General features: G+C 27.7%; 5 protein-coding genes across 13 annotated transcripts; 1 reads left to right on the top strand and 4 right to left on the bottom strand.

The window, feature by feature from the left end:
• Positions 1-58: 58 nt before the first annotated feature.
• On the top strand, positions 59-1,006 carry LOC117236525 (stimulator of interferon genes protein). Its single transcript, XM_033499560.1, has one exon. The coding sequence runs from the start codon at positions 60-62 to the stop codon at positions 879-881; it is 822 nt and encodes a 273-aa protein (XP_033355451.1). The 5' UTR covers position 59; the 3' UTR covers positions 882-1,006.
• Positions 1,007-1,504: 498 nt separating this feature from the next.
• On the bottom strand, positions 1,505-3,810 carry LOC117236492 (eukaryotic translation initiation factor 4E-binding protein 2). Of its 3 annotated transcripts, none has more exons than XM_033499498.1 (4): positions 3,645-3,810; positions 3,198-3,346; positions 2,080-2,232; positions 1,505-1,877 (listed from the first exon to the last, which is right to left on the bottom strand). In XM_033499498.1, the coding sequence occupies exons 2-4, from the start codon at positions 3,337-3,339 to the stop codon at positions 1,828-1,830; spliced, it is 345 nt and encodes a 114-aa protein (XP_033355389.1). In that variant the 5' UTR covers positions 3,340-3,346; positions 3,645-3,810; the 3' UTR covers positions 1,505-1,827. The 3 variants fall into 3 exon arrangements, with proteins under 3 accessions (XP_033355389.1, XP_033355388.1, XP_033355387.1); XM_033499497.1 differs by having other exon boundaries at positions 1,591-1,877; positions 3,198-3,393; positions 3,645-3,787; XM_033499496.1 differs by lacking the exon at positions 3,645-3,810 and having other exon boundaries at positions 1,591-1,877; positions 3,198-3,586.
• A 2,367-nt stretch (positions 3,811-6,177) lies between these two features.
• Positions 6,178-10,721, bottom strand: LOC117236593 (eukaryotic initiation factor 4A-I). Of its 3 annotated transcripts, none has more exons than XR_004493883.1 (8): positions 10,565-10,721; positions 9,482-9,599; positions 9,224-9,371; positions 9,040-9,149; positions 8,529-8,804; positions 7,952-8,403; positions 7,562-7,797; positions 6,371-6,437 (listed from the first exon to the last, which is right to left on the bottom strand). XR_004493883.1 is itself a non-coding variant. In XM_033499682.1 (7 exons), the coding sequence occupies exons 1-7, from the start codon at positions 10,585-10,587 to the stop codon at positions 7,653-7,655; spliced, it is 1,272 nt and encodes a 423-aa protein (XP_033355573.1). In that variant the 5' UTR covers positions 10,588-10,721; the 3' UTR covers positions 6,178-7,652. The 3 variants fall into 3 exon arrangements, 1 of the variants encoding a protein (XP_033355573.1); XR_004493884.1 differs by having other exon boundaries at positions 7,603-7,797; XM_033499682.1 differs by having other exon boundaries at positions 6,178-7,797.
• Positions 10,722-11,543: 822 nt separating this feature from the next.
• LOC117236592 lies at positions 11,544-14,066 on the bottom strand. 3 transcript variants are annotated; one of them, XM_033499679.1, is made up of 5 exons: positions 14,012-14,059; positions 13,550-13,587; positions 13,281-13,465; positions 13,015-13,196; positions 11,544-12,943 (listed from the first exon to the last, which is right to left on the bottom strand). In XM_033499679.1, the coding sequence occupies exons 3-5, from the start codon at positions 13,452-13,454 to the stop codon at positions 11,728-11,730; spliced, it is 1,572 nt and encodes a 523-aa protein (XP_033355570.1). In that variant the 5' UTR covers positions 13,455-13,465; positions 13,550-13,587; positions 14,012-14,059; the 3' UTR covers positions 11,544-11,727. The 3 variants fall into 3 exon arrangements, with proteins under 3 accessions (XP_033355570.1, XP_033355571.1, XP_033355572.1); XM_033499680.1 differs by lacking the exon at positions 13,550-13,587 and having other exon boundaries at positions 14,012-14,066; XM_033499681.1 differs by lacking the exons at positions 13,550-13,587; positions 14,012-14,059 and adding an exon at positions 13,769-13,895 and having other exon boundaries at positions 13,281-13,466.
• A 383-nt stretch (positions 14,067-14,449) lies between these two features.
• Positions 14,450-17,720, bottom strand: LOC117236594 (activating signal cointegrator 1 complex subunit 1). 3 transcript variants are annotated; one of them, XM_033499685.1, is made up of 9 exons: positions 17,109-17,720; positions 16,922-17,031; positions 16,526-16,844; positions 16,271-16,434; positions 16,032-16,162; positions 15,853-15,970; positions 15,231-15,516; positions 14,869-15,010; positions 14,450-14,779 (listed from the first exon to the last, which is right to left on the bottom strand). In XM_033499685.1, exons 1-7 carry the CDS (start codon positions 17,324-17,326, stop codon positions 15,503-15,505), a joined length of 1,074 nt encoding a protein of 357 aa, XP_033355576.1. In that variant the 5' UTR covers positions 17,327-17,720; the 3' UTR covers positions 14,450-14,779; positions 14,869-15,010; positions 15,231-15,502. The 3 variants fall into 3 exon arrangements, with proteins under 3 accessions (XP_033355576.1, XP_033355577.1, XP_033355574.1); XM_033499686.1 differs by having other exon boundaries at positions 14,869-15,516; positions 15,623-15,970; XM_033499683.1 differs by having other exon boundaries at positions 14,869-15,516.
• Between the last annotated feature and the right edge of the window lie 193 nt (positions 17,721-17,913).

Raw genomic sequence — 17,913 nt, 5'->3', positions numbered from 1 at the left:
GTATCCATAGTATGAATATTTTGGTCGTGAAAAACAGTGATATTAAATTTAGTTTAAATATGTTGTTTTACATTTCTTTAATATGTTTCATTATGCTAACCATGACTAAATATTATTATATTTATAACTACATACAAATATTTGGCGCATTCACATGTTTTATATGCTCTGGAATCTCATATATATTATTACTAATCACAAACTCATATGAAAAGAGAAAAGAAAATACTTTTGATATTGAGTCAATGAAAGGTTTGGATTATGGAACCTCTATGGCATACAGTTATTATTATGGATATTTAAGAATAATACTTCCTTCAACAGGATCTATTAACAAAGGTTTAATTGAAAAGATAGAAAATATTGAAGACAATCATGGTATATATATAAGTGTTCACAAACTATTTATTTTAATTCCTTCATCATCGTACATTCCACCTAATCTTAAAGAAGCTTCATATCATTGGATGGAAAGTGCAATGAATTTAGAGAAGGAAGTGTTGAATCGAGCAGGAGTTAAAGGGCGAACATATCACAACAGTGTATACAAAATTTATCCCAATGGTCTAAGATTAGAGACACCTTTCTACATAGTGGTAGAAGGTGCAACACCTTTGTTAACTTTCCATGAAGTTCAAAAACATGCTCACAATGAAACAAATGTTTATAAGAAATACTGCAAATGTATTATACAGAAATTTTATAAAAAATTAAAACAGTTAATAGATGCTGATCCAGAATGTGCGGATCTTTGCGAACTAATTTATTACAACGATTATGACAATAATGGAACAAAAGTCAATGTGGCAAAAGTTATTTTAGACAGAATATTCAAAATTCAAAACATAACTGGAGAAAATGCATACAATATATTTACCTGAATTTTAACGCACTTTAATGGCATAAAATATACATTATTAAGCTATGTTAATGTGATATAACAATATAATAGTTATACAAATATTGGCTAATCTTTGACAAATATATAATATATATTCGTTTTAACTCTTTAATAAATGAAAATGTAATATTTTATACGAAATTATTTTATATGAAAGAAACAAATGTATATTTAAATACATAGAATTTTATATATTGATATTTAATATAATTTATAACTTATAATTAAATCTTCATGATGATTAAATCTGTTAAACATTTTGAATTTCTAAAATATCATTTTCATAGGAAAAGAAAAATATATATTCGATTTTCTTTACTTTTATCAAATTTTCCATATTCCTTTTATAAAATAAATTGTTATGTTGTATGTATATGTTATATAAAATAAATGTTAAAGATTGAAAATTTTTCATCTGTTTTATGATATACTTTAATCTACAAAATTCGATTGTATAAAACCTAATTGTGAAAATATTTAATCATATTAAAACATTATATTGAAATAAAAGTCAAATAACTTAGTTTACATAACAAAAATAAACTCTCTATGGACTAAAATAGCTCCCTAATAAGTCTATAACTATGATTCACAGGTAACAACTTTTATTATCAAAATATCATTTATTCATGTAGTACAAATATATGTGAAATTATAAAGTAATACATCCAATAGTGCAAACATGAATGTACTGATAAAAATTTTTTGTCACCTTTATTAGCATATAAGATGATAATGCAATGAATCAGTGTAACTATATCAATTACATTTAACATTTTTAGATGTTATAAACACTTATTACTATTTAAGGCCCCTAATGGCACATAGTTATATAAAAATTGCTAATATATTTTTCTGTTATATATTGATTCTTACTATTCATTAAAGTGGCTGGCACAACATGAATATATTGTAATTACAGTTTCTTACATGTCCATCTCAAATTGTTCTGCAGATTCTTCAATTACTGGAGTATCTGTAACATGTTACAATCAAAAAGTTATGGCATAATCTATCCAAAATCTAAATCAAATTATTGCTATCAGACTGCAGATGTTTATACAAACAGATATTTTCATGAACACCATGCAATTTTGCACGTTTACATTTCCTACAAATACATAAAAATCTATAATTTACTAGTAGTCTTGTGATAACCTAGTGAAATAAGTATTGACCTTTGTTAATTTGATTTTTCGTTGATGTTGAGAGATTTGATGTATTTTTTAATAACTCTCCGGGTATGGATGGCATATTTCGTGGTGGTGTTCGTGATATGGGAGAATTTCGTAAATTCATCAAGAAATCACGTTCATAAACAATACGTGTACCTAGAAAAAATTTATTAATTATTTATATAATGAGAATATTCTCTACGCTCCCTCAAAAAATTATATACTATTATATTAATAATTATAGTAATATCTCATATGTACTATCACGATCATATTATAAACAGGTCTTGGTACTCATACACTGAAGTCTAGGGAAAACCGTCCGAAAATTGAGTTGTGATTAATTGTGGAAGATCAACATGGGAGACAAGAAGATTCTCGTTCTGCGCATGCATGACATGGTATAATTGTCTCAGACAGAGATAGAGATACTGTACTCATCTCTGTTTGTTTCGTACAAACGCAGAATTTGTTAATTTTTTACAACTAGTGACGACTCAATTTTCGAATGGTTTTCTCTACCGAGTGTCCAGACCAGTTTATATAATCGTATGTAGCATATTTGAATTTTGAACAAATATTGTGATGTTTAACTAATAACTGAAATTTAAATCTAATTTAATTAAATCTAATTTGTAAGAATATAATTGAACTACAATAAACTTAATTTCTTAAGAAAAGATGAAATACACTCCCAAAAGAAAGTTACTAGAACATGATAAATTATAAACATAATACAAAGTACAAGATGTTTTACAAGAATGAAAACTAATAAAATGGATGTAAACAATTGAAAAATGTATAAAGTTTATACAATTACATTAATATTTTCTATTTAATGAAATTATGTTGATATGTGTACATTATAACTCCACAATATAATCAAGACCTAATCCACGTCAAAGTAAAAAATATCAAAAATATTTTTATGAGTACTTCGGAAACTAGATCCGGACAGCGATATACATACATATAAATAGAATTACTCAAAATCATGACCTTGACATCATATTTGAAAATCATGAACATTGGTGGAATATATTCTGATCAATATAATTACCTAAATTATTGTTTAATGGGTTAATAGTTTATTAGTAACGTAAAAGAAGAAAGACACTAACCTCCGGGCGTAGTTGAAAAAAGCGTTCCACCGGGGGTAGATGAATAATCAATAGGTAACTGACTGGGATCGTTAATAACGACTCGTTTGGAAGGTATGTTTTGGCTCTGGGTAGCTTGCCTAGCAATCGGTGATGCAGACATGCTTGATCTTTCAGTTTTTTCAAGAATAAAAAGAATTTCAGTTCAGGAAAATTGCTTTAAATAAAACATAAATATAAGGTTTGTAAAACGATTCGCTATGGCTGTTGACAAATAATTTTACTGCGTAATTTACAAAAAATGATGAAGTCCTTATGCTCGATTTGGAGATACAAATATAAACAGAATCATTAAAAGAATTGGTTTTGATGCGAATATTGAACGAATTTCATGCCCACTGTTTAAGTCGGTTAGAATATTGCACGGACGCAATAAAATTGATTAAGTATAAACAAAGTATAACATACGTGTAACCTAAAAGATCGAATCACGAACGAACACAACAATTCACAACACAAAGTCTCACCATACGATAAGTAATTGTTTTATATAAGTTCACAAGTCCTCCCCACTTCTAAGATACTACAGAAATACTACCCAAAGCATTACCAATCATTGGCGCGAACTATCGTGTTATCATTGTACTAAATTAAATTCAAGTACGGTAATTAGTAATTATGTATTCAAATATTATAACGCGTTTTACATATTGTAAACACGAGTATTCTATGTATTTACATATCTATGCAGCAAGATTATATTAAAAGAAATGAAATTCGAGATTTTATTAATATATAACTTTATTATGAAATTTTAATATGTTTTTCAATCTTAATCAATAAATAATATATTATAAACAACAAAAATATTTAAATATTAATCGAAATTTAATTTTAAACGTTCAATGGTATATAGTTACTCTACTTTTACTAATAATCATTATTTAAAATTGGAGCTTTTAATAATTTTCTAATAATCATGACTTTGTTGAAGAAAAATTGAATAATTTGGATATATGTAACTTTATGAAGCTAGTTGTGCAGTTAAGTATTTTTTGTTAGTGATCGCATTTCTTATGCAACGTTAAATTATTGATTAAACTATTTAGAGATAAACAAAAGTATAATATAAAAAGTTCTCCATTATTAATCATATACATTTTTAATACATAGAATAAAGGTATATGATAATATCCTTCTTCCTTGCCATATTATTATTCCTGCAATATTTTTTATTTTCTCAGATATTGTAATATCAAGTACTTAATCTATTTAGTTTAAATTATTGCGGAATTAAATTTGTTTAATTATATAAAAAAAACAAAATATAAATATTTACAAATATCTAAATATAAAGATTTGACATAACGAGAAAAGATCAATAATATTTGAATGTCATTTAACAAATGAAAAGCTTTATGTTTTTAATTTATATGTATTACTTAACGATACTAAAGCCACAAAAATTTAAGTAGCTTATGACTGACCATTGTAGATATTAAAAATATATAACAATTTAATTTTTTGTTATAGATGTACTCATACTTTTCTTAAATAAAAGATTTTTATTATAATTAAAGTTAAACGAATAAAGAAAGATAATGTACCTACTGATGTTATCAAATGTTCTTTAATAAATTAATCGTGTTCATGTCTTTTTTAAATATTATTCCAAATCTCGTTATTATATTTGAAACACGATTACACATTTTACTAATACATTTGGTATCAGTATGTATATGGTTCAAAAAATGTAAATAAAAGTGTGCTCACGTCCAGCGTTTTCCACTATAGTGGCAGCGACACACTTCCGAATCATTTGCTATTTTTGATTTGAAGAATTTTTAGTTCAAGATCAGAATGTTTCTTAACGGAGAAGATTAGAATATATTACTCGAACTTTCTCCTTTTCGACTTTTTCAATACAAATAGCAAACATATAAACCCGATTAAAAATTCATAATTAACTCTTCCTTTTTTAAACAACTGTATATGTTTGAAGGAGAAACTTCGTATTATTATCGAAATTCAATACATCATTGGACATACCATATCTTAGTACACTTCCTCTTGAGAAATACAGCGACATTTCCATAATTTAGTAAGTTAGCAATCAATAATCGTTTGGTTAGTTACTCATCGATATTTAAGGGTCACTTGGAATTGAAAGAAATCAGACTTTGAATGCTTAGTTTCTAAAAGCAAATTTCTAATATTGAAATTATTAAAGCAACAGGCTTGAGAACAATTCGGGCTTTCGATTCATTTTAATATTAATTTGTGCCAATACATTACAGTCGTATCGATTATTTGTTGTTACATACACATTATTATATATCGTTTGGATAAAGTAAATAATTACGTTGAAATGAAGGTGGATCTTAAGGCTCTTGGATTATTATGTTATATTGAGGATCTACGGTCATCGCAAACCCTTATTATGATCTTAACATGCTTAATAATCCACTTAATGTAAAATAAACATGAGTATTTTAAAATAAATATAGACAAGTAAAAATAGTGATGCGATGGCTGTATGTAAACGACATGCACATTTATTGTGTTGATTTTAAGAGTTCAATTTAACCATATTGTTTTTCTATAATGTATAAATACAATAGAACTCACAATAGTCCACCATTCGAAAAAATCATTTGTAATATTTACAGAATTGAATAATGAACAGTTTTCGGAAATTCGAGCAGTTTCAAAATACTTATACATACGGAAGAAAAGATACCTTGAATTGTTCTAATAATATTAAATGTCGAAATGAAAAATTGCATGAAATTACTCCAACTTTCGAAAACTATTGTCGACGTTACAAAATAAGACTGTGCTTGAATAATCGGATATTTATTCGTAACACACTTTCTTCACGAAGATATAATATATATATATATATTTATATATATATATATATTTATTATAAAAGTTCTCACAATATACGAAACATTAAAATTTTATTCCCAACAAAGCACACAAATACACAACTAATGAATGAAAAGTATTTTCACATGCCTTTTTATTGAGAAGATATAAAATGATCGTGTAAAAATCTGACTTCTATAATTATTAAAAATAAATAATGCAAATGTATGTATAAATAATTCGACATTTATATTATATTGTTTATATAATAACCTGCAAAGGGCAGGAAATTAGAGAGGTAATCGATTTACAAAACTTCTATATTGAATCACGAAATTTGGTCTTTATTTCCAAAAATATCTCCCTCATTTCTGGACCGCTCAAAATTGCCTGCAAATACAAATAAAAACTGTGAGAACTTTTTCGATAATGCGTACAGTTTCGTAGAACTTGTTCTCGATATGATCTGGTAATGAAATTTATTGTAACCATAATGATTTACACGCGGTTTCCTTTCTTTTTTTGTTTTAAAAATACCTTTTAGTTGGATTTTCCATTATAAAACGAAATTTTTTTTTAAAGTATTCGAGTATATAATAGTGAATGCAATAACAAAAACCACAATTAAAAGGTCAAACACTTTATTTCTTAATGAAGGTATGTACTTAGGATTTGGGACATACAAAAAATTCATATCATCTAAAGTCTGAATGTACATCTCCTTCGACAACGCTTGTGATTAAAGTACCCCTTCCAATACCCAACTAAACCTCTGCCTAGACAAACACGTTGTAATCGCGGTGGTAAAAGTGTTGAAGAGGGACAACAGAACATAGAATAAATCATCCAATTGGAAATGTTGTATAAGAAAGAAGACGAAATAAAATGATTCAAAATAAAAGATTTGAAACTCATAATAGAATTTGGGTACGTTAGATAAGATTGTAGATGCATTTACACAAAATGTAGGATATCTCTGTGACTTGAAAGAACAGAGAGGTAAAGGAACAACCGAAGTTGGCTGAATTGCCTCACTTCTCAGTTTCGTTTCTGCCTTTCTTCACCTCACGCTAGTAGCAATCGCAATGATTGTACCTTTATCGATGCGGTAATATTATTAATTCGTATTAGAAACTGCAGCAATCCCGGTATTTATAGTAATAATAACAGGGATACGAGAGATATTAAGAATAGAGAGTTATATAGTAGGAATAGCAGCGGGAGAAGTAGTAGTAATAAATATTGAACAAGAAGAGAGTAGCGCAAGAGTATATACCAGTAACAGTAATAATAGTTAAGAGCAATAGTGATAGGAATAGAAATATAGTAGTATCCGTAGTGATAATTGTAATAATTATAATATAATAGTACTAATTTTTGTCTAGCGTAACGAATAACTATTTCTGTAATCTACTGTTATAAAATGAAATTGAGATGAGAACGTTTGGAATATTTCGGTAGATCGCGTTTACATAAGCGATTATAGTTCACCAACTCACTCTATATATACTCACACACCATGAGAGATCAGCTGAGAGCTCCGTATGTCACTTACTTTTATTTTTTTTTTTTTTAATTATAATGAATTATAGCCAATAGTCAGATTTAGATCAAATCTGCGACATTCATTGGCATTTCTTCGATGCTAGTATTATAGAATTGTTCAATATCTTTCAATGTTCGTTTGTCGTCATCTGTTACCAAGTTAATTGCCACTCCCTTACGACCGAAACGACCACCTCGACCGATTCTGTAATATAGTTTCAGTGCATAACGTTTTCAGTTTTTATAAATTGTATGTTTTTTCAAAAACATAATTTTTAAAATTAATGAAATTTGAAAGATAATTTAAAATCATTTATAGGAAAATAATATAATATATATAAACATATATAATAACTTACCTGTGAATGTAATTTTCGCGATTGGAAGGTAAATCATAATTGATGACAAGAGAAACCTGTTGAACATCAATACCACGTGCTAGAAGATCAGTTGTTATGAGGACACGAGATGATCCAGTTCTGAACTGTCTCATAATGAGATCTCGCTCTTTTTGTTCCATGTCTCCATGCATAGCAGAGACTGTGAAGTCGCGGGTGCGCATACTCTCCGTTAACCAATCTACTTTACGCCGCGTGTTACAAAAGATAACTGCCTGGGTGATACTTAATGTATCATATAAGTCACAAAGAGTCTCAAACTTCCATTCTTCACGTTCAACGTAGATGAAGAACTGTTTGATACCCTCTAGTGTAAGTTCTTCCTTTTTAACCAGAATACGAATTGGATTTCGCATGAAGCATGTAGACACATCTAATACATCTGTCGGCATAGTAGCAGATAGTAATATAACCTGAAAAACAAAAATTTTACTACATTGGTTCATTATTTTTCATGATTTTTTTTAAATAGTTAAATAATTTATTCAAGAGTAAATTTTATCAGTAATATAAAAAATACAATCGGATTTTTATATACCTGTACTTCCTGAGGTAATAATTTAAATACATCATGAATCTGATCCTTGAAACCACGAGAGAGCATTTCATCAGCTTCATCTAATACGAACAGTTTGATGCTACTGGCCCGTAATGCCCGTCGACTAATCATGTCATAAACTCTACCAGGTGTACCAACTACTATGTGAACACCTTGTTCTAATTTTCGCATATCTTCACGTACATTGGTACCTCCAATGCATGCATGACATTCTGCATGCATAAAATCTCCCAAAGCAATAACAACTTTCTGGATCTGAAAAAAGAACAAAAAGATTTTTTTTAGTTTAGTTTAGATAAGAAAACCTGTTTGTCTTAGATTTATAAGATAGATTATTAGATTTATATCTTATTATTTTGGTTCATAACACTATATTATCTTCGATTTTCAAAATTTACTTTAATTTGGAATATCTTTTCAGCCATATTTATTTAAAATGTGTTTTGTTCAGTTAGTAATATGCTAACATTTAGAGTTTTATTGTACTTACTTGTTGAGCAAGTTCACGAGTTGGGGCTAGAATCAACGCTTGACATTCCTTGATATTGGTATCAATTTGTTGTAAAATAGAAATTGAAAATGTAGCAGTTTTGCCAGTTCCTGTTGAACATTCCACAAATTAGAAACGAAATTCTGTTATTTTTATATCAAAGCATATATTTTGATTTTGTTACCTGATTGTGCTTGTGCAATCACATCGTGTCCTCTTATACATGGCAGAATGGCACGTTGTTGAATTGCAGATGGTTTTTCAAAGCCATAAGCATAAATACCACGTAGTAATTCTTCTTTTAGGTTCATTTCATCAAAGTTGTCAACAACCTAGTTTATATACAAAGCACAAAATTATTATAACAATCAATCCTTTTAAGAGGATATCCTATTAAACTCAAAATTTAAGAATAAGTGGTCTATTGTAATCGTTAACTTACAACATCCCAGTTGGATTCGATGATCCCATCGGGCTCCATGCCAGGGGGGCCATCGTATGTCTGTTGATCACTTTCACTAGGACCATTTTTGGAATCTCCTGCCCATTGATCATCGTTTCTGAAATACAAATGATACATCAGAATAAAAATTTGATTTTTATTTTAAATATATAACTGTATAATTTGCAATAGAATATATCTAAAAAAAATTTGTTTCATTTGTAGCATTTAGTTTTTTAATTCTAATCAGTGGTACCAGGAATGAATAAACTGTTCCAGTAATTTGCATTATATGTTTACTCCAAAATCAAATGTATAAATAATGTTGAATCTTAGCGACCTTGAACCGTAAAAATCCGACATCATAGTATTTCAATTTCGCAACGAATGTTAAAAGGTATTTTATCTCAATAACGTAGGAATTCCTCGTTAAAAAGTATCTGATTTCCTATAAATGTATCAACAATGCCTTTAGATCATCCTGCAGATATGATAATGAATTTATCGATGACTTGATAGATGCGTTGACAGTGACTCACGCGAAAGCATGCCCCAGCAAGACGAGTCTCGATTGTACGAGACATAATGCCTATAATTTTATGTAGCATTGTTGAACATTATTCAATTCGCACCATTTTTACTAGTCTTACCAAAGAAAATCTATTTTTTATTACGTAATTTTAAATGCAAAGTAAAACGTGTTTGCAAGTACGAGTAGAGAGCATGCAGTTCCTATAATAAAGCTTCTCAAGTATATTTTTCTGAGAGTTTGGCGACCCACCGTATGGATACCCATTATGACTTCTAATCACAACAATTATAGAGGTTATAAAAATGAAGAAGTACGAGGGATTAACGTTAATTTTGCGAACAATGTGACAAAAATGAATGCACGCCATGTTGTCAGTCTCGTGTCCCATGCATTCGCTGATTGCGGCACTATTTTTTAAGGATATATCGTGAAGTGTTGACGTCCAGCCGCGCGTCGCGCCAGATTTACAGAGGCATAACGTAAACAAGAAATTAGTGAAATATAAGAAAGCACGCATATTTCTCAATTACGCATGAAAAAACTGAACTTACCTTCGCTCAGACGTATGCGACATGTTCCACTCACGGTAGGTCGACGGAAAGGACGAGTTCCTATTGCGTCACAAGGAATATTCTTATGAGCACCGCACAATGGCGCTGCGAGCGGTCTTCAAATTTTCAATCGACTTTTCTCGTGATTCGACACGAAAAATTCTACGCGAAACAATTCGAACGTTTCGGGATATTAATTTTTAAAAGTGGATAACAGCTTTTTATTCAATTCCTTGGTTTTTATCGTACGCGATTTTCCAAATGTCTATTGCGCATAAAGGAAGTACGTCAATTGCCCACAATTCTCTGCGACCTCTTAGTGGGGTATTTGCGGCAAATGTAATTACATACATTGATAGCATTTCATATTCTTAGTCTTTTTTAAATAAACAGTCTATAGCGATATATTTGTATATTTTCGTATTTGAAATAACGTTTATATACTATATATTTCGGTTTAAAGAATAGATTTAATTGAATAGATTGAAGAAGTAAAGAGATATGAACCGGAAGTCATTCTAAGCCAAAAGGTAGTTATTCAAGGTATTTTAATCAAATTATGGATACACAAATTACAATTTATTTTCTGCATTCACCAATAAAAGTATTGAAATTTTATAATGGAAATATATACTTTTGAATATAATAATTAACAAAATAAATCTAACAATATAAAGATCGTAGTTATCGTAATTATAGGCGAAAATACTTTATAATAGATTCAATACTATTTCATGCGACTTTTGATTCAAATCGTCGCACTACCTCATTTGCTTTATATGTTTAGAAATATTAGTGGCTAGGATGGAATGTTTAATATAGAATGTAAGCTACTCATGCAACATCATACTACATACAACATACATAATAGCACATACTTTATACAATTCTTTATATAAAAAGATATATATATACATATATAAGTTACATATATAAGTATAGATATATTCGTATATATGTACATATATGTACAATCAGGATATATTAATATGTAAATATATATTTACAGATATTTATGTATTTTTAAACACATATACTGATGAAAATATTTTCGTATTCCACCCATTCAAGAATTTCTATCAATAGGATAATGTCTCTTAATAATAATACGCGATTCGACCAAAATTCAACATTTGTGCTGATAAACAAAATTGTAAATATTATTACACGAAAGTATAACTAAGAATAAAGAATAATACTGCAACAGGAAAAAATATATACACTTCAATTCGTGGATGACAACTTGATAAAAGCAGATTAACATCATCTATTTCGTATTCAAGATCATCTTTAGTTGGTATTTCAACAATTACTCTATCAGAAGATAGCATATTAATTGGAAAGAAACATTTTGTTTGATTTATACAAGAATTTGTTATATTCTCATAATGAAAAATGGGTTTATAAATATCAAATAATGCATATATATCATTCGATACGATATCATTATCACTATAAAAGATATAATAATAGTAACCATCTTCTATGACATTGTGCACAGCTTGCATATGTTTGCCGTTCAGTAAATAAGTGACATCAGTGCATTTTTCAGAAGGTGCAAATTCTTGAGCCATTAAAATTGATCCCCCATAACATTTAAATAACTCATTTTCAAAACTGGATACAGAAGAATCCTCATTAGTATCTGTTACATTTCCTGCATTTCCACCATGTTGAATACCTTGATCAAATAAAAGTGTTGGGTTAACAACCCCTTGATTTCTTTTGATCCTTTTTTTTGATTTTTTTTTATCTTGCACATTCATTTTGTTATTAATATCACCCTTTCCATTATCTTCTAAATTCAAGCTTCTTTGTAATCTTTTTAGAAATAAACTGTATTTATTATATATATCTCTTTTAAAATAAGAATTGATTTTATGATTCTTTTGTGCTTTTTTTCTTTCCTGCAATGTAATATTTTTTCTTGTTTCTTTCATTTGCATTTTATATTTCCTCTTCCTAGCATGCCTTAATCTTCTGGTAGTATGTATAGTTTCTTTTTTCAGAGACCTTTTAATATGTTGAATATTTTTATCCTGTAATAATTCTTTTGCTTCTTCTTCATAATTTTCCATATTAGACATAAAACTGTTTAAATAAGGATAGTGTGCCCCAATATTTTGATCAGTATTGTTCAATGTATGATCCCATAACAATATATCTTCAATGTCATTTAATGTTTTATTATAATTGTTCTGTATAATAGTATTATTAGAATTAATTTGTTCTGCATTTGATTTAAATGTTACTTCAACTTGTTTTTTTGCTTCTGGTAAAAATATACCCTCCACAATTTGTGTATTGTGATGTTCTAACATTCCACATGTTCGCAAATTTCGTTCTCCCTTAACAACGAGTATAGAAGCACCTTCAAATCTATGCAAATAATTATTATATGCAATTATGTATTAACTAAAAAATATGATAATATTCTAACATTGCATTACCTTGAGCACACAGAAAGTGCCACGCTTGATCCTCCTAAGAGATAAAATCCCCAGTACTCCAATGTATCATCTGGTAAAACCATACTTTTTTTAAGACGTATATGTTTTTTATATGAAGTTATTTCTGGTTTGTGTGACATTTGGAACGCATTAAATGTTCTATTCATTCGTAAAATATGTGCCTATATATCATTATTAATAATAATTTATATTTGATTTTATATATAATTCATATACATATATAATCAAAATTAAAGTGTATTTACAGAGCAAAATATTGTAGAAATACCATCTGTAATTTCCAAGATATCAGAATTCATTACAGCATATGCTACATCGGCATAGAAATTATGACGTAAATATAATGGTGTCGCAATAAGTAGAATTGGTAAAATGATTGTTAATGTACAGAAAACTAATATTCTCTTGATTCCATGCATTTTTCATAAACCTGAAGAATCAGATAATTTAATGTCAATATCTAACTACTAATTAGCATGTATTATATCATATATAACATAATACATGTATATACATCGTATCATGGTAGAGATGGTACATGTGTATTTTATCCTGCACATTTAAAAATATTAAATGATTAAGCAACAAATTATTCAATTTATTGTAGATGATCCATTATTGTTATGAAAATTTCAATAAATTGTTACACTAGGACTAAAATAATTAATATTATTGCAAATTGATATTATCAATTGTTTATTTTTAATAATAATTATACCAATTAGTGATTAGCGATATTAAAAATTGTAAAAATAATTTGAATATCTAACAAACATATCGTAGGATAAAATTATGTGATGTCCAATTCCAAATAATGAAATTTTTAGCTTAAAAAAAATTTAGTGACATATTGTTATATGTTTAAAATATTTCTATACCAGATATATTTAATATTTCTATATCGAATTAATATTAGTAATTATAAATTAATTTCTTTACAAATATGTGTTTGTTAATATTTCGTATTAAATATTACATGCAAGAGGGAAGAGGTTAGAGTTCTTTTTACGGTGATTCGTCTATTACTACTTTGACGTATGACACTCTTTTAGTACTCATTACGCATGCGTCTTCGATCTGATCGTGATATTCATCACGTTACAAAAAAATAAAAAAAGCAAAAAGTATATTAAAGCGATAAAATAACATTAGGTGAAATAAGAAAAATTACAATATTGAAAAAATACTTTATTTTGAATTTATATAAAAATATCATACATGAAGATCTCCTTGTTTAAAAAGTACAGAGAACAATAATGCTCTGGATCTTCAAGGTTTAAAAAATGCAAACGCGTTATATTTTTATAATTTTATAATTTCTTAAAAAGTTACTTGAGAAAATCTCAATATAATAAAAAGTAAATATATACTATATACCAATTTACATACAATACAAATTTTTGTTTGTGAATTATTTGAAGACAAGAATTATATTAACTTTAATTATAATAGTTTTTTTTGTGACAAAGAATCTGTGTAAAACATTTTATATCAATCTCATTTTGAAAGTGAATATTGAATTTATATTTGGCTGTTTGTACACATATTGAACTCATTTTGTATCTCGTGAGCCATAACTTGTGACAGTTAATAGAAGTAGAGCATTCATTAAGTAGTCGAATATGTACAATATTAAATTACTGAAGTAAAGTAGATAAAAAGAGATTAAAGTGTCAGGAATTCAGTATAAGGACTATTTTCTAATTAAATATTCTAATTTAATAAATCTTTCTTCTATGCAGAACTGCAAGAAAATAAGAATAAACAGAGATTAAAAAAAGAGTTAAAGACTTACATTAAAATACTTGACATGAAAGCCTGAATTCATGGTACCTAGATCTTCTTTCGTATATATTCACTAAAAAATGAGTTAAAATATATCTTTTTTAGTCCAATGGAAGCTTTATGTTTAATTGCTATTGTGGATTATTATTGGCCTGTGTGATACAGGACATGTTAATAAACACTTTTTATACTGTAACATATAAGACAGTTATCATAGCGATATATACATATAAAACAAACGAGGAAATATAAATTACCATTGTCCAGCAATATTAACAAAACTGACACATATAATAAAATATCTAACTACATAAAGAAAATACCAATAATTTTTATTCATATGTTGTTTTGAAATTATTACTGGCATACTTTAGCAAACAGACAATTATGAAAACAGCTTGCACACTTACTATAAATTCATTTATTCTTTTGCTTGTAATTCGAAAAATTTATTTTCTTGAATACATAGGACCTTTTTTCATATTTTGACATATATAAAACACCAAAAATATTGTCCAATCTTTTGAAAACATTTTTTGCATTTAAAGATTAAAGTTTGTAGGTACTTAATCCAGGATATTTACATTATGAAATTATGTAGAATTTTAATCCAGAATATTTACATTGGTATGCAAATACATCTAAAGAATGAATTATATAGGAAAATCGAATTTTCAAATTGTTACACAGGTTCATCTGTAAACATAAATACAACTCATCAAGTTTTAATGATCAATTACAATTATTACTTATTATAAATGCTTGTACTAGTATCATGGATATATTTAATGTTATTATTTACCTTATGAAATACTTTAGTAAAATAAAAGCTATATAATAACAGAAATATACAAAATTTCATTTAAAACAGGATAATAACTTTAAAAGCATGCTAATATACTTTTAGAAAATATCTTATCTTTAAACCAAGTATTTCCTATACAAATTATTTATATCCAATTGCCATCTCATAATTTTGGTATTTTAAAAAATAATTGGATATATAAATTCATATACAATTCATTTATAAACCTTCAAGTAGATTAATTTTTGCAGTTGCTAGATAGTATCCATTACTACCAATTGTATGACGTTGCGATATGTGAATTTGTTTTAATATGGTTTCGCCAAAGGTTGTATTTTCATGAGCCTAAAAAATGTTTCTTAGTTGCAACTAGTATATTACAACTTAAATAATTAAATATATTTACCTTCAATATTTCTCTTGCATCAAATGTTATAAAGTTTTTACTATTTCTTTCTTCTTCATTTATTTGAAATTTTGTATTCATAAGAGTTAAATGCAGTTTGTTTGATTGACGTTTACTTTTGATTATTAAACCTAAGCAACGTATTTTACTATCAGTATGCTTCTTGTTGTATAAGCTATTAATGTCTTTAACATATGCACTCATATTCTACTATTAAAAAGTATTATTTGCTGTCTTACCTATCTTGACATAATAGTCTACAATTTCATCTACTATCTTTTGCAAAACCTCAGTTTTATTAACTAGCTTTGCATATATAATTTTTGCTTCACTAGGATCATCCTGCATTATATCAATTCCTTGTAAGTGTATAGGAATTTGTCCATATTTTTCAATGGTAGGTCTGTAATTTGTTATAAAAACATGATATGAAATAAACTTTAGCAAATTTGTAACAACAGAAGATATTTTTTATATCATATTATTTTCTTTACCTTACAATATGCTCGTTACAATAATATAAAGCTTCTATAGCTTTACTTCTTTCTGTTTCATCAAGTAATGTCATTAAACCAATAGTAAGATGTAATTTACTTGGTGTTTGGAAAATTGTTTCATCCACACCTCTGGATTTCTTTCCTGAATTTGTCAGGACTTCATTTTTAAACATATTAAACTTCATTATTATATGACCTTCATTTAAAGGTATTGATAAAAAGTGTGTAAATTCTAATTTCTTCCTAGTTGCTTCCATTAATAAATTTATTCTCCGACGTGCAGTTATTATTCCTTTGCGATCAGAACCAATTATTACTGTTAAAATACAGATACATAATTGTATTATGAAAATAAAGTTTCATATTTTAATCAAAAATTTAAAGTGTAATTACCAATATCTCCATCTTGGCCTAATTTTGGAATTTGTATTAACGTTCCAGTTTCACTTTCTAATCTTTTACGTACTGCATGTTTAGCTCCAATAATATATGAAAAAAATGCTCTAAAATATTGTGGCAATCATTAATCATTGTTACATGTTGAATTTATTACATAACGTATCTTAAAAAATTTGTATACTTTGGTACACGAAATGTATGTTTAAATTTTGTTGATCCATATGGTACAATTTCTATATCTGTATCGTAATATTCATCCTCACAATCTTTGTCATCCAAATGGTAATTATTGTCTTCGAAGTAAGGAGGAACGTCGCGAGCATCTGTCCGTTCAATATTTTCTAATACTCTATAACATCGGCCATCTACCCAAATTAATTCGGGTTTCAGAATATCCATTGTTCGAAAAATATTTTATTCTCACGTCAACCGTAAAAGATATCTTTCTTCTGTATTGATGATAATATCTTATCTCAAGGTAAAAAGTAAGGTTTTTTACCGTAAAAGTCGTTCTATATCATAGATATGATATATATGTGACGTGACGAATTCTCAATCTACAGCGGAATCGCATTTTTATGTTGTCAATGTGCGTCAAATTTTTCTATCGCGCGTTCATTTTTGACATATTGAAATATGTTAAATTTTAATAAAACACGTGATTGACATAATCTAAGATATGTAAGCTATGTTTTATAGAATAAAATCATTTACGAGTTTTATTTAATTTATACGTAATATAAAATTACATGTACTTGAGACATTGTTATATCAGTACTTGATGTACAGTACTCACTAGCGCCTCTAGTGACCAAAAGCGTTATCGATCTTGATTTCAGAATAACGTTTGATTAAATAATTAATTAATTATTTAGAATAAAATAATAAATGTATTTTGTTAACGAGATTATGTACATACGATTATGTACGAGATATGTGACATACTACTTTAGAGATTTATTCAACTTTTAATATTTACGTATTGG

Source organism: Bombus vosnesenskii, unplaced genomic scaffold (assembly GCF_011952255.1).
Source record: "Bombus vosnesenskii isolate JDL3184/JDL3185 unplaced genomic scaffold, Bvos_JDL3184-5_v1.1 scf7180000013349, whole genome shotgun sequence".
Classification (NCBI taxonomy): domain Eukaryota; kingdom Metazoa; phylum Arthropoda; class Insecta; order Hymenoptera; family Apidae; genus Bombus; species Bombus vosnesenskii.
This window is presented reverse-complemented; position numbering and strand designations above follow the sequence as displayed.

Coding starts and splice junctions, on each gene's coding strand:
- LOC117236525 (XM_033499560.1), top strand. CDS start 60: ATGTTGTTTTACATTTCTTTAATATGTTTCATTATGCTAACCATGACT.
- LOC117236492 (XM_033499498.1), bottom strand. CDS start 3,339: ATGTCTGCATCACCGATTGCTAGGCAAGCTACCCAGAGCCAAAACATA. Junction 2,233..3,197: donor TTTTTCAACTACGCCCGGAG/GTTAGTGTCTTT, acceptor AATTTTTTCTAG/GTACACGTATTGTTTATGAA. Junction 1,878..2,079: donor GAAAAATCAAATTAACAAAG/GTCAATACTTAT, acceptor AACATGTTACAG/ATACTCCAGTAATTGAAGAA.
- LOC117236593 (XM_033499682.1), bottom strand. CDS start 10,587: ATGTCGCATACGTCTGAGCGAAG. Junction 9,600..10,564: donor TCGCATACGTCTGAGCGAAG/GTAAGTTCAGTT, acceptor TTTGTATTTCAG/AAACGATGATCAATGGGCAG. Junction 7,798..7,951: donor CGCGAAAATTACATTCACAG/GTAAGTTATTAT, acceptor ACTATATTACAG/AATCGGTCGAGGTGGTCGTT.
- LOC117236592 (XM_033499680.1), bottom strand. CDS start 13,454: ATGCATGGAATCAAGAGAATATTAGTTTTCTGTACATTAACAATCATT. Junction 13,197..13,280: donor TTTCTACAATATTTTGCTCT/GTAAATACACTT, acceptor AATGATATATAG/GCACATATTTTACGAATGAA. Junction 12,944..13,014: donor GCACTTTCTGTGTGCTCAAG/GTAATGCAATGT, acceptor TTATTTGCATAG/ATTTGAAGGTGCTTCTATAC.
- LOC117236594 (XM_033499683.1), bottom strand. CDS start 17,326: ATGGATATTCTGAAACCCGAATTAATTTGGGTAGATGGCCGATGTTAT. Junction 16,845..16,921: donor AGGCCAAGATGGAGATATTG/GTAATTACACTT, acceptor GTATTTTAACAG/TAATAATTGGTTCTGATCGC. Junction 16,435..16,525: donor TGTAACGAGCATATTGTAAG/GTAAAGAAAATA, acceptor AACAAATTACAG/ACCTACCATTGAAAAATATG.